The sequence below is a fragment of the Scylla paramamosain genome, chromosome 8, assembly GCF_035594125.1.
Source record: "Scylla paramamosain isolate STU-SP2022 chromosome 8, ASM3559412v1, whole genome shotgun sequence".
NCBI lineage: Eukaryota > Metazoa > Arthropoda > Malacostraca > Decapoda > Portunidae > Scylla > Scylla paramamosain.
In genome coordinates this window covers 18958639-18974539 of record NC_087158.1, presented here as the reverse complement: position 1 = coordinate 18974539, position 15901 = coordinate 18958639, and the positions used below count along the sequence as shown (strand labels likewise).

General features: G+C 35.4%; 1 protein-coding gene across 2 annotated transcripts in view; it reads left to right on the top strand.

The window, feature by feature from the left end:
* Positions 1 to 15448, top strand: part of LOC135102914 (palmitoyl-protein thioesterase 1-like) — a 17820-nt gene extending 2372 nt beyond the window's left edge. The window contains exons 2-7 of one of the 2 annotated variants that reach the window (XM_064008576.1): positions 1201 to 1310; positions 4121 to 4248; positions 5929 to 6084; positions 7744 to 7849; positions 10000 to 10170; positions 15108 to 15448. In XM_064008576.1, the coding sequence (XP_063864646.1) occupies positions 1201 to 1310; positions 4121 to 4248; positions 5929 to 6084; positions 7744 to 7849; positions 10000 to 10170; positions 15108 to 15233 (797 nt within the window). In that variant the 3' untranslated portion in view covers positions 15234 to 15448. Of the gene's footprint in view, positions 1 to 1200; positions 1311 to 4120; positions 4249 to 5928; positions 6085 to 6287; positions 6453 to 7743; positions 7850 to 9999; positions 10171 to 15107 lie in introns of both variants that reach the window. The other variant, XM_064008575.1, reaches the window with a different exon arrangement.
* The last annotated feature ends 453 nt before the right edge of the window (positions 15449 to 15901 follow it).

The window sequence follows — 15901 nt, the reverse complement described above, 5'->3', positions numbered from 1 at the left end:
TCCTTTATTCTGCACATGCCCATCTTAACACACATTGGTCTGCCTGTCCTGCCAACTCTTTCAAAGCATCAGTTCTTATTTATTTCTTATATTATTCCTCCATGTTTCTCTACACATATTCATCATACTGTTTCTTCTCTGCTATATTCAGATTTCATGTTTCAGTACCATACTGAATATTGGGCACCACTCTTTAGACTCATACCCAGTGTTTTATGTTTAAAGATCTTTCTTAGTTCAGCAAGTACTTTTCCTTCTTTCACCCTGCTCTTCACCTGTCTCAACTTTTCTATCCACTATAACTGTTGATTCCAAGTACTTGAAATGATCTGCCTCTTCCAACTGTTCTCCATTCAATCTTGCATTCATCCTTTTACCACCTATCTCTCTCTAATATTTCATTGCTTTACCAATGTTCACTTTCAGCTTCCTCCTCCTACAAACATGTCCAAACTCCTCCACCAGTCTTTTCAACTTCTACTCTGAGTCAGACACTAGTACTGTATCATCAGCAAATAGTTGCTGACTTAGATCTCATAGCCTTTCTTCCCCACTGACCAAACTCAGGCTTCTGCCTTAAGCTCTCATATTTACTTCCTTTACTATACATGTACATACTACTATACTTATGCTTTCTTATACAAGTTGAACAACCACATTGACTTTACCCTGACACAAACCTACTCTGAATGGAAAAGTTAGATGAGAGATTGACAGAAAACAGTATAAATAGATTTAAGAGAATAACAGTGAAGTCCCAGTGAGATGGTAGAAAATTCTATTGATTCAAAAGCATGGGCATGAGAGCAAGTCAGGTTATCTACATATATATAGATGCAACGCCTAGCTTTGGTTTGGAAATAAGGACAGAGAAAGGAGGAAATAATGGTCTTAAGCATGGAAACTGAAAGTATAGGGAACATAATATTTATTTGTTTACACTTTCATTTGACTTACAATATTCACACCACATTAGATAGAGAGAGAGAGAGAGAGAGAGAGAGAGAGAGAGAGAGAGAGAGAGAGAGAGAGAGAGAGAGAGAGACTGGATTGCAAAGAGGAGGCATTGTAGCCTCCCACTTTAAAGAATTATATATAACATCATTATAGATGAGTGAATGGTGATTTTTCACAAATCCTTATCTGGAGAGTGGCATTAGTTTCTATAAATATCAATGAAAATTTTTTTTTCCTTTTCAGGAGATACTTGCTGCTTTTTCTTCAGCATGGGACGAATCAAGAAGATGGTTGAGGAGAGGATTCCTGGCATATATGTCAGATCACTCATGATTGGTGATAATATTATTGCTGTAAGTATGAAATGGAGAGGTTTGTTATGTGTAGCTGCATGAAGTTTGGAAATTTCATGCAAACTTTCCAGCATATATCAGAGAAATATTTTCTGTCATCCTTCAAGTCAGTAATCTTCCTGCTACTAGTTCTTTAAAAATCCTGTTATAAGTTGATAGTTATGAGTCCTGAGACCATCCATCCTGCCCTCACTTGTCACCACTTGAAATTTGAGAGTTATGGTTGTGGTAAGAAATGAGAATTCACAGATTTGAGTGATGAGCATTCTCTCTCTCTCTCTCTCTCTCTCTCTCTCTCTCTCTCTCTCTCTCTCTCTCTCTCTCTCTCTCTCTCTCTCTCTCTCTCTCTCTCTCTCTCTCTCTCTCTCTCTCTCTCTCTCTCTCTCTCTCTCTCTCTCTCTCTCAGACTAAATAACCCACCATCTACTCTTCCATGTTCCCCTCCTATCCATTCTTACTCATCTTTCTTATGTCCTCCTTATCAATTAAAACATCCACTTACTTGTCCCACTAATCTGCTTATTATCTGCTTAATCTGCTTATACATTAATTTCTTAGTAAGCATCTTCCTTCCTCACATTTCAGTTATATTTTGGGCCCATTTGTATATATTTACAGACCTTTAGGATTGATAATATACTCCAAGGGAAAAAATTGGTATCTTCCAAATACTAGCTGTGATATAAGTTAGATTTAGTTCAGTCTAGTCCTGTAGAAAAATCCAGTAGATTTGAATCTAATGATTCAATCTAGATCCAGCATTAATAGATACAATACAGTTTTGTTTCATTTGGGAACACAATGATGAACTGTTAACATTTAAATAGCTCCAAGAGAAAAAGTAGTTGTGTTTTATGTATTGTCTTCAAAGAAGCATTTTGTAGGGTTGTGAGAGAGGTGACATGGTGGTGATTAAGCTTCAGCCAGAACTAAGTTTAATGTGACAAGGGTTGTTGCCATTTCCATTCTTTTTTCTGATTGTACTGAAAAATATAATAATACCACAAAATGTATATATTCTCTTTGAGTCATGAGAAATGATAAAAAAAGAACATGGGTAGAAAGCTGGGAATCATTCTTCTGAGACTTTTCTTATTTCTAGCTTTTCTGATAGTTCAACTAGGTTGAATATTTTTGTTCATGGTGTTTACAAATTATTAAAAGAAAATTAAGAATATTACTTTTGAGGAATGAATTGCATTATGAATCAACATTTAGTTCATTTTTTGTTAGCTTTCCAGTGACATGATGAATGCAGCAATTGCCAACAATATTAAGAATAAACATCCATATAAGCTTTCCAGTGACATGATGAATGCAGCAATTGCCAACAATATTAAGAATAAACATCCATATATAGCTCAGAGGCAGTGGTATTAAGACCACTTCAGGCACTTCTTGTACTACACATTTAATTTTTGATGTAATGTAAGGATGTAATGGGCAGCTATGTGCCCTGATACAGCAACACAGAAAATAGCAGTCTTGTATCACTCCATCAGTGGTGTAACTAAAGGGGGCACATGCCCTCCTATGACAGGTGACCCCTGAACTGGCCATAACTGCCATATTCTTTTGTGTTGCATGAAAATGCCTGACCTCAGCTTGCCTTGTGCTCACCAGACCCCAAAGAGCAATCAAAAACATTATCCAAAATTATGAGGAAGGAAAAGAGTCATGAAACCTTCCTCTTGAAAGAGTTCAAGCTGTAGGTAAGGAAAAATACAGAACCAGGCAGGAAGTTCCAGAGTTTACCATTAAAAGGAATGAAAGACTAAGAATACTGGTTAACTGTTGCATTAGGGAAGTGAACAAAATAGGGGTGAGAGAAAATAGAAAGCCTTGTGCAGCAAGACCACAAGAGGGGGAGGCATGCAGTTAGCAAGATCATAAGAGCAGTTAACTATAGAAGATAGCAAGAGATATAGCCTTGTAGTGAAGGAGGTGAGAGAGAGAGAGAGAGAGAGAGAGAGAGAGAGAGAGAGAGAGAGAGAGAGAGAGAGAGAGAGAGAGAGAGAGAGAGAGAGAGAGAGATTAATGACAATTGATTAGTCCCCATATATGTGAAGTGTACATATGTGTTTTATAGAATTTTCAGCGGAGGGTGAGAAGACTGCCAGACAGCTCAGCGTGTCTAACTTTATAGAAGCTATTTTAGTGAGAGATGAGATGTTTGATTCCTGTTTTAGATTCTGCCTCAAACTGAGTGTAGGGATGTCACCATGTGTCATGCCTCCACTGCCCAATTCAGTGTAAACAATATTAGCTATGGTGCAGTCAACCTGGTAATCATATAGCTTTATAGTCAACTGTGAAACACATGGTGTAGGTCAACTCTCCCCATGTTCTTATCATGTTTTAATAGGTTATTAAAAGAGATTAAATTGTGGGACTGGGAATGCCACCCATGGATTTCTGTTCTTAAAATGGGACAAGGCATAGAGGGAGAGGAGTGATGTCATCCTGGTGAAAGTCCACAACATTTGATCTGAAATTCTTGAGGTCAGACATTTTTTTTATTTTCCAGTAGTAGATATACAGGAAGGTAATGTTGTTTTAGTAAAGAGATAATGATAGATTATAAAATTACATAGTAATTTTTTTTAGTAAAACAAAATAGAAGTTCATGTTTTTCTTTATTGATAAATATTTAAGTAACCTATATTATTGTGTCATTACCATTCTCAGTCTGTCACTTTGAGGGAAGTGTAGTATCAGAAGCATAGGAAACATTCATGCATCACAATATTAGTGTTCAAATATTTTGAAGATAGGGTTCTTGTTATTGTAAAAAAAATCTTACATTTTAGGATGAAGAACATGGTTATTTTGGGAATGTAAACAGTCAAGTGGAGGAAGTGTGCCAGAAACTGGCTAGTGACCCTGAACTACAAGGTGGTTACCATGCCATGGGGTTCTCACAAGGTGGACAGTTTCTGTAAGTATTATTATTATTGTTATTATTATTATTATTATTATTATTATTATTATTATTATTATTATTATTATTATTATTATTATTATTATTATTATTATCATTATTATTATTTTATTTATTTATTTATTTTTGCTAATATGAGTACAGGCTAGAAATATTTTGTTTTGGTTTAAGGACAAATGATGTTCAAACATGTTATTAATGATACTGTGCTGTGAATCTTAGAATCATTGTGACTACCCTGCAGTTAGGTTTTTCTCGGGAAGGTAAAATCAGTGATTGTATTGGTTGTGTGAGATTTAATCCTTTGGTAGAAGGAAAGGCCTGTCCTTCATAGTAGAGGAACACTGACTTGTAATAGAGAGAGACAGCCTAGTCAGACATTCTGCTGTCAGACAGGAAGAATACGAGTACTTCCATTGTATTCCCTGTGTCTATATTCTCATTCCTCTAGGATATGGTGTGATGCCTTGGCTCACCTGTATCTCTCTTTAAAAGTGAATTTCAGTTTGGTGTACTAGTATATACATAAATGGATGAAGTTTATAATTTTGAAATAGTGCTACAATTTTGTCATTGTTAGGCTACTGATATCTAGTAAAATAGGTAAATTAATAAAATATAAAAGATAAAAAATGGAGCTGAATTATTAGTTCATGATATGGTCCAGCCTTAAGTACATCTTCATTATTTTTGTGTCAGTAAGTTCTCCACTATAAATTATTTTCTTTTCTTTCAGGTTTTCACTATTTTTTTTTATTCCCAAGAGAAACATGTGCTAGGTTTCCTTATTTTCATTTAGATCCAGTATTAAATATTCAGTAAAGATCTGAGCAAGGAGTTCAGCTTCAGATAAAAATTACCATAATTCTCTGTTGATGAAAATGGGTAAAAAATGTAGATAGATTTATTTTTATTTTTTTTCCAGAAAATATTGAGAGAATTAGATCTAGTAAGATTTTGATATTTTTTGTGATGAAGGCTCTGGTAAGTTGCAAAACAGATTTGACAAGATGAATTTCAGGAAATAGATGGCTTAGCTATTGTCTCATAGACAGCAAGTACTAGTGAGGCTACTTGAGCCTAAATACAACTGGGCAGCAAGTACAGGGAGGGAAGAAAACATTACTATGATTATTCTCTCTCTCTCTCTCTCTCTCTCTCTCTCTCTCTCTCTCTCTCTCTCTCTCTCTCTCTCTCTCTCTCTCTCTCTCTCTCTCTCTCTCTCTCTCTCTCTCTCTCTCTCTCTCTCTCTCTCTCTCTCTCTCATTGACTTTTTGCTTTCCTTCATATTCTCCCCTTTTCTTGTCTTTCTCTTTACTTTTCTTCATGTACTGTATTACCTACTGGAGCATAAAGTGCAGTTCTTTTTAGTAAAAGTGATATGTTATTAATGTTATATATCCATGACAGAATATGTAACCATTGAAAAAAAAATATATTACTGTAACATAGAAACTTTTAGGCACAAATGTGTCTTACTTGCCAGCTGTCTAACTAGTGGATACAAAAAAATGAATAAAATAAATAAATAAAAATAAATAGATAAATGAATAAATAAATAAATGAATAAATAAATAAAATAAAAAAATAAAATAAAATAAAATAAATAAAATAAAATAAAATAAAAAAAATAATAATACTGTACCATAAAATTCATGCATTTTGAATCCCTTATAGCCGTACTGTGGCTGAGCGTTGTCCTGAGCCAGCAATGCGTAATCTCATCACATTTGGCGGTCAGCATCAAGGAATATTTGGCCTTCCAAACTGTCCTCCAGGCAATGCTCTTTGTGAGGAGATGCGACGTCTCCTAAACCTTGGAGCTTATATCAAGTATTCACGTTTTGTGTTTTGATTTTTGGCTTGGAAGAAGGATTGAAGGATGGAGTTGTAGAAAGAAGACGGTGGTGGGGCTACCGTAACTGTTTGCTTATTGTTTGAAAGGTATGGTCTTAAATTATAAACTTTCTATTGCTTTGTCAACTGTGTTTTTTTGGGATCTGCCACATGATGGTGATGGGAATAGTTGTACACAGACGTGCCGTGGCTGAGCGCTGTCCAAATCCTTCTATGAAGAATTTGGTTACCCTTGGAGGACAACATGAAGGTGTGTTTGGTTTGCCATCTTGTCCATCGTCTCCAAGTGAGTCCCGCTTCTGTGAATATGTCCGTAAGCTTCTGAACTATGGATCTTATGTTTCGTAAGTAGGGAAAGCTTTTAGTTGTTATTCATGTGCAGAATTAGATATACTATTTGATATTAGATTATTTACTTTTATTTATTTGTAATATTAATTGTGTAAGTGGGAGATGCTTTTTCCTAACACTCCTTGGGCTTGTGGTTTCAGAGTGATTTTTTTATTTTTTTTTATTTCAAAATTCATGAGCATAATTGACAGAAAGCATCTTAAGCATAATATCTGAGAAAAGCTATTCCACTTTTCTCCAAATACAGTGGTATCAATAAGTAAATTTCTCACAATAACAACATACATATATGTATGTGTGATTTGCTTATTTTGTCTATCCATTCTACTATCTATCTGGATGTCTTTGTCTATCTGTCTGTCTATATCTAATGCATGTTCTCCAGAACTCTCCTCAGGGAATGATCATAAAAGGAGAGTCTATTTGTTCCTGTAATTGCACTTCTTCCTTGCATAGTCTGATCCTCTTATTCTCCTCTCTCCTTTTTCTCTCATGTGGTTTATTACTATGTCCTCCCATTTCAATATAGCTCTTGCACCTGCCTCATCTGTCATACTCATATACTGTACCTCTCTGTCATCTCACTTTCTGGACATAATATCTATATTGCCAAACCCCCATTATTATTGAGTTTGAACTCTTCAAAAACCCTCTTAATTATTGTGTTTGAACTCTTCATCCTTTCCAGTATTGATTAATTCATCTTTACTTGAGATACAAAATGCGTTTTACACCTTCATTACTCACTCCCCATTCCTTGTACACCACAGACATCTCTCAGCTTACTCATTTCAAGTGCTTGGATTCTTGACCTTTATCTTTCATCACACATCCATCCCTCACTTGTGATTGTGTTTGTTGTTACAATAATTATTCTTCATTCATGCATATTTTTTTTATTAATGAAATCATTTGGTTTATAACTTTTTTTTCAATAGATATGAGAGAAATAAAAATGTAAGAGCATAGAAAATAAAACAATAAGATTTAACAATTGAAATGCCATTTTATACTTTCTTGCTTCTTCAGAAAGTAAAGCTTTCTGAAGGAGGACTATGCAGCTTTTTTCTTTAACAATACACAGAAAGCTTAGAGACATGTTCTAAATCCCCATGCCACTCTCTACTCCTAAATATACTAAAATAATTTGTTGTAATGTCAAAACACAAGCATTAACTTACTAGTACAATATTTAAAATTTCAATAATAGCCTCCTACATCATAACTGTATTAAAACATTCTACATGGTGCTCTCTTAATTTTATAAATATTTAAACTTTTCAGCTGGATTCAGGACAGCCTTGTTCAGGCCCAGTACTGGCATGACCCACTACATGAAGATGACTACCGCAACAATTCAATTTTTCTTGCTGATATTAATAATGAAAAGGTTTGTTATTTGCTGAGTCAGGATGTGAAAATTAGTCCTCCACATATGTTAGTTAATTACTGGAGTTTTAGTGTTGGTACCTACCAAAATCATTTGTCAATTCAGATCGCTGAGGTCCATACATTAAATGAGGTTCATTCAGTAAATGAATGGAGCTAAAAGGTGAAGTGAAGTAGAGTTTATGGGCTAGGCTACTATGTTGTAAATTGTAAATTTACCACATTGTAAATTGGAAATTCAGATGAATATAGTTTACATTATATTGTTGAAAAGAAAAAATCTAAGGTTACATTGGTGGTTTACATTATATTGTAAAAAAAAAAAAAAATCTAAGGTTATATTGATGTAAAGTAATGCGACTTGGATTCAGGTACATTACATAAGTACCTATACTGCTTAATTGTTTGACTGCCACGTGTCACACCTTTCCCTAATTACCAATCACTCAGAGACATCTTTATTTTATTCTACAGCCACATCCAATCTGAACTGGAAAGAAATTGAAAAAAAAAAAAAAAAAAATTTTTCATCACTAACTTTCTTGTAGATGCTTATGAAGTCCATGCATTGCTTCTGATGTCATAGTGAAAGGGTTAAAATGTGATCTGGGACAGCATGATTCATTTATAGCACAGAAAGGCCCCTTAATATTTTTTTTTAAGTGTAGTGTGTATGCAACAGGTACTGCACAAAAGTGACTTAGAAAATGCTGGCATAGTACTGGCCTATGTGTGGATTAGTGATAAGGGATAGCTGCCCTGTCTTGTTTGCCTTGTGTTTAGCTCTTGTTTCCTTCCATGTTGAGGTTTATCTGTCTGTTCTCCATTGCTGTAGCCAAACACTTCTGTAGGCCTTTGATACCATGTCATTCTCAAAACCCTTTCAGAGGGCTAGATTGGTATGAGTGAGAAGTGGCTAGCAGCATGTTATCATATGTGGATTCAATTAGGAAATGTTTCCCCAGCTGACATTCCAGCAGTCTGCTGAGTGTAGTGTCTTGTTGGGATCCCTTTTGAATGTTGGGAAGAGTGATGGTTGGATTATAACAAAGGTAAACAGGTTGGTGGCAGGAAGAGACAGTGCTGTGCTGTAATCACTCATAAATTTTTTGTATTATTTTTCATAAGTTTATTAATTAAGTGTTTCCTTATATTGTTTTTTTTGTATAGCACTTTTTACTATAACCTGGATCATTTGTCAAGTACAGTGGAACTTCAGTTACCAAATGCCTCCCTTTCCAAACAAATCTGTTTTTGAACAAAATTTTGAACATGTAATTGCTTTGGTTGCTATGCCATAATTGGGTTCTCGAACAAAGTTATTTGATTTCAAATACTAAAAGATAGAAGAAAAGCTGCCGTTTATTACTAATTTAGAGTTCCTATAAATATTTTCTTTATTTTTATATATTTGGAAGAGACACTGGGTAAAACAGTAATTCAGTCTTTGAAATAAGGTAAATGTGATCCTGTTGAAGAGCCTCGATGTAAACAAACAGGGTTTGGCTGGCTCAGGGGTAATCCCAAGCCACCCATGGCTCACTCAGTGACCCATAACTGCTTCAATTGCATTTTTCCTGTAGCTTTTTCCAGCTGCACAATGTCTAAGTGTTATGATCACCTTCCTTTTGGTGGTGAGTAGGTTGCTCCTCTCTGTCACTGTAAGGCTTCCCTCACTAGATTGGTCACAAGGAGAATACCTATACGGTCTAAACAATATCTTCTGATGAGTTCCATGTCACTAAGTTCATACATGTAAGTGTAAGTTCACTTACATCCTTTCTGGATAAATAATTTCTGAGCTGAAAATGTTGTGGAGCAGTTACCTTAGCAGTGGGAGGATCTGTCACAAGCTGCCAAGACAGGGTTTACGGGTGTCCAGGAATGGATTAATCCATTTTATATTGATTCCTATGAGGAATATAGTTTCAGTTTCTGAATATTTCAAATTTCAAATGGCATTCAAGAATTAATTAAATTTGAAAACTGAGGTTCCACTGTATTGTGCTGTGCATGAGGGTACTTACCTGGGACTAAAGTCCACCTGTAATTTTTATTTATTTATTTTTTTTACTTGAATTCATATCCAATTATGTACTGTACAGTGCTTGACTCAAGTAAACCTGATGTTTTTATTTGCTTGCTTGACAGGTGGTGAATGAGGAGTATCGCAGCAATTTGAAGAAGCTTGACAACTTTGTTATGGTTAAGTTCCTGAAAGATTCTATGGTGGTCCCAACAGAGAGCGAGTGGTTTGGTTTCTACTCTCCAGGCCAGGATAAGGAAATTCTGCCCCTGCAACAAACAGAACTGTATCTTGAGGTCAGTCTTTTTTTGTAGCAAATCCATGCTGACAAATTTCTGGATTGCTTGGGATGATGTTCAAATGTTCACATGGATCTGTAACTATGTCTTAGTAGATAAGCAAGCAGAGTTGTCACTTGTTTTTGCTTTGAGACTACTAAGGAAAGCTGATTAAAATTTTTAAATAGTCACCTTGTGCAACAATATACTTAATTTAGCCTGTCTGGAAACATTGTTTTTTAGGCTTATTCTGAAATTCATACTATATCTCCTTTGTGCAAAAACAATGACCCTTCGGTTTGAACTTCATCTGGCTAGTAGAGTGTATGAGAACATGATCATGTCTAATGGCTGATTCATTAAATACTTGGGAGCCAAGCCTTGGAACTGTAATCTAAATGTTGGGCACTGAACTATGAGCTGGCTGTGCAAATTTATTAAAAACACATGCCACTTCACAGTTTAGGAGGAGTTGCCAATCATGTTGGCAGGCCTGATCAGTGGTAAACAAACAAGTGCAGAAAAAATTATATATATATATATATATATATATATATATATATATATATATATATATATATATATATATATATATATATATATATATATATATATATATATATATATATATATATATATATATGACAACGGGTATGATTCATTCCAACATAGTGTTTGTAATGGCAAATGTGCATTATGGTGTCTGAAGAACATCTGGGAAGAAATTAATTGATTCCAGGGAACCAGAAAATAACAAAAAATGTACAACTTTGAAAAAAATACGCAAAATGAGCACATTTCCGCTACTACATTTGAAATAACACAACAAATATATACAGAACCCTCCCGAGTTTAGCACCTCATCCTAAATTCTTACCATTCCAAATTACGCGCTGCTTTGACAAGTATTGGTCACATTTACATAGTGTCGGCTTCTCTCTCTCTCTCTCTCTCTCTCTCTCTCTCTCTCTCTCTCTCTCTCTCTCTCTCTCTCTCTCTCTCTCTCTCTCTCTCTCTCTCTCTCTCTCTCTCTCATGTGATGAATGCTGTAAATCAAATTAGAAATATAAACATAAATAGTATGTTTCCTATACTTTTAGTTTCCATGCTTTAGACCATATTTTGTCCTTTCTCTGTCCTCTTTTCCGAAGAGCTTTGGCATAAACTTTGCACTGATGCAGTGCATGTTTGAATTAGAAATGAGGATTGGGTGAATGTTCCAGTTGACATGTTGATATTATCAACAACTTCCTGGATAGTAATCTGAAAATCATGAAGCATGAATTATTTAGTTATTTAATTCACCTGCTTTTGGTTTGTGGAAGCCCTCATGATCTTTCAATAAAGGATGATGATTGGTGGAACACCTGAATGTTCCTTATTTTAAAATTGAGGGAAGCAAAACTGCATACAGGTGAAGCAGACCAAAATTGGTAGGTTTCTCTGCCTGAACATGGTGACAGTGCCCAGCATATCTCATTCCACTGAATCTTTGAATTTATTTTTAATTTCCACAGCTAACTTTTAATTTCCACAGTTAACTATGCACAGGTGATGTCTAGTATTTTCACTAAGAACTTTTGTTGCATTGTGTTATTATTGCAAATTGTTAAGACATTCATTGTTATAGCTAAGGCACAATTTGCAATATGAGGTTGCTAAACAAATATTGACAAATATTGTAAGGATTGGATGCTTTTCATACATAGTTCTGGGGCTGTCTTTTTCTCCTAACTCAAACTATTAGTTTTTCAAGCACAGTGGAACCTTGTTTGCCAAATGCCTCCATTTTCGAAGAAATCAGTTTTTGAACAAAATTTTTAATTCATAATTACTTCGGTTGCTGTACCATAATTCAGTTTTCAAACAAAGTTACCTGATTTTGAATACTAAAAGACAAAGTAAAGGCTGCTGTTTATTACTAATATATAGTTTCTGTAAATATTTCCTTCATTTTAATGTATTTGGAGGAGAAACAGAGTGGGTAAAACAGTAATTCAATTTTTGAAGAAAAATAAGTTACCTAAATGTGGTCCTGTTGAAGAGCCTCGATGTAAACAAACAGTTTTTCGGGACTGAAGATTCCCAAGCCACTTGTAGCTCTCTTGATAACCCACAACGCTCTCACTATTGCACTATTGCAGCAAGATGTCTAAGTTTTATGCTCACCTTCATTTTGGCAGTAAGTTGGTTGCTTCTCTCTGTGTCATTCTGTAAGGCTTCCCTTCACTAGATCAGTGATATACGTAGAGAATACCTACACAATCTAAACATTAAGTTCTGATGAGTTCTGTGTCACTAAGTTCATTCATTGCATCCTTTCTGGATAAATCATTTAAAAGCTGGATGTTGTGGAGTGAACATTATGGTGGTGGAAGAATCTGTCATAAACTGGGAATGAATTAATCAACTTTACATTGATTCCTATAGGAAAAATAGTTTCAGTTTCTGAACATTTTGGATTTTGAACGGCATTCAGAAATTAATTTAATTTGGGAATTGAGGTTCCACTGTAATTGTTTTATATCCTGTTGATTTTTATTTGTATTTCATACTGCTAAATAACTAACTTGCTTTGTGAATGATAATATCTTATGATGAGATTACTATACCTTTAAAAAATGTAGGGCAAAATCATACCTGTAATTCTTGCTTTCTATACAGGGTGTCCTGCAAGTTAAGGTACATACTTTGGGATTCAATAGTTCAAGTAATTCTTAAGTCGAAAATACTCTATTCACATATGCTGTGTTTTGCTTTATTTTGCAAGAAATTAATGTGTAAGTTGTGTGTTGCAGGAGTCACTAGCCCCTTTCCTTCCTTCCTTGGATTGCTACGTACTTGAGTGGCACCATGTGGCATTAAGTGATTTTTTTTTTTTGTCATTCTACACAGTCAAAGCCTTACAGGAAACAGTTGGTAAATGACAGATTAAATTTTTGTATGTGTCAGTGAAGAAAATGTACAGTTAACACAGCTGTGCAGTGGTTGTTAAGTACTACTTTTTAAACATACATGGCAACTCACCAGCTTCATGGTGTTCCCACCACTCCTTTAAATGACCTAGATTATATGATATTCTTTCTCAGTGGTCACATTGTGCTATGTTCCATGAATTTTGCCCCTTTATGTATTTTTGTATTTGTATGTATTCTTGTACTGATGCGGGCCTTTTTATCGTCATCCAGACGATACTGTCTTGAGCTGCTCCAACACACTCAGTTGTTGCAGAAGTACCGGGGAAATATCCTCTTTCATGTAGATGCTGACACTCTAGAATACTATGCAGAAGGTGTCTGAGTTATGAGTTAACAAGTTATGAATGTTCAGAGATTCGAGCAGTCCATACGCTAAATGAAATTGTGCTCTCAATATTGCTCCCTTTGTTAACCAAAAGTTCAAATTTGGCATTACATGCCATATTTACCTAGTATGCTGCTTTGCCACTACCCATGCAGAGCAGCAGCATAGCAAAGGACTGCTCACTGCCCCAGGATATAGACCCTGTAGCAGATTATTTTAAGACGCTAGTTTAAAATTTTAATTTAATTTAAAACTCTTTAATTTAATTTAAAAAGTCTGGCTTGAGATTCCATGGTGTATGGCCTTCTGCCAGTCAGCCTCTGAGAGGCATAGAGATGAGAGGGTTGTGGTGCATGGTGTAGAAAGCCAGGTCCATATTAAGTCCACGAATAGACAAACAAACCTGTCTTATGCTTCCAGCTAGTCATCTTAATAAATTACATGAATAAAGGTGTGTATAACCCTAGGAGAGAGGGAGAAAGGAAGAAATGTGCATGAGAGAGAGAGAGAGAGAGAGAGAGAGAGAGAGAGAGAGAGAGAGAGAGAGAGAGAGAGAGAGAGAGAGAGAGAGAGAGAGAACATCTCATAACTTGGGGCTACACCTACTGGGCTTTGGCTACACCCACAGCCAAAGTCCACAAATAGGTAAACAGACCTGTCTTATGCTTTCCAACAGCCATCTTAATGAATTATGTAAATAAAAGCATGTATAACCCAAAAAGGGGAGAGAGAGAGAGAGAGAGAGAGAGGCATCTCATTTTAACCGACGTCATATACATGGCATATCTGAGACTTGTGTTTGGCAGAAGCCTCAAGCCTGTCACTACTCAGTAGTACCACATCACCCATAAGGCAAGGTGCTCACTCTCTCTCTCTTCTCTCTCTCTCTGTCTCTCTCTCTCTCATAGTATCAAGTAAGTAAACATTACATTATTTGTGAAACAAGATACCTTTTTTTTTATTTATTTATTTTTTTTTTTTTACTGAAAAATTATGATAAGTTCCGAGCAAAATGACTTACGAGCAGCCTTCCGGAACGTATCTCACTCTTAACTTAAACACCCTCTGTACTGTCAGGGTGTTTCTTTCTGGGTACCTGCATCTGTATTCTGCTGCTGCATCCCAGTCATTCCCATCACAGAATGAATATCATGTCATGAATATCATCACGTGAATATCATGTCTGAATGTGAAAGGCATTTTTATCATAGTAAAAATAATATGCTTTAGCAGTCAGTTGATTAATGAGGCCTGTCACTTAGGTGTCAAGACATCTACTGTTGAGAGTTGAAGTGGTTACACATGCAGTGGGTTGCCATATATGTTTAAGAAGTAGCACGTAACAACCACTGCATGTCACTTTTCAGCATATCAGGCTGTCATACCTTTGTCTCTACATATAGCAGAATACAGTCACTTTTTTTTACTCTCTCTCTCTCTCTCTCTCTCTCTCTCTCTCTCTCTCTCTCTCTCTCTCTCTCTCTCTCTCTCTCTCTCTCTCTCTCTCTCCAAAGGTTATATGTACAGCATTTATTTTAATCTTGAATCCATCAACCATAATGCATCCATTTTATGTTCATATATAGATACATTGCAAATGTTATCTTAGCTTTTTATTAGTGAATTTTAAAAGAAAATTTATTCTGTTGCAGGACCGTCTAGGACTGAAGGAGATGGATGAAGCTGGGAAACTTCAGTTTGTCAGTGTTGATGGCGATCATCTTGAGTTTTCAGATGAATGGTTCCTTCAGGAGATTGTTGACAAATATATAACTTAATATTGTCCATATTTCCTATATAAATTTTAAATTTTAACTTTAATCTGAAATATCACTATTTGCTTTTATTATCTAAAGCATTTGAAACAATAAGCAGTATGTTCTTGTATCAATTTTTACATGAAATACTATGCTCTAAAGGTCTAGTTTTCTATTCACAATAAATACATAACTTTAGTATGGAAGAACAGCAAATAAAACTTAATCATCTGAAATATATTTTGGATTTTGATTATAGCTATTGTACTTTGATGGTAATTATAAAGCGACAAATTACAAAAAATAGACTTTTAGTATAAAGCTCTTTCAAAGGGACTGGGATTCCTATGGTGAGACAAAACATGGGAGAACAGCAACAATGGTTCAATTCTCCTGGATACACTCTGTTAATGCAGTAGTCTCTCCTAATATCTGGATGTTTGGTAACTGGACTTGTCAGTATCTGGACATAACTGTGTTTGGACATTAAATCAAACACGTGTCCAGTTAAATATCTTGTGGCAGCCACCAGCATGATTCATGCTTCCCTCTGTGCACTCTCTTTGGCCAGTGTCACACTATGTGGCACCTCCATATGGTGCATACCATGTGACATTGTGCAGCAAAACCATTAAAACCATCATATTTTTTTAACTCAAGGTCATTTGTGCACTGGAAGCTGAGAGATT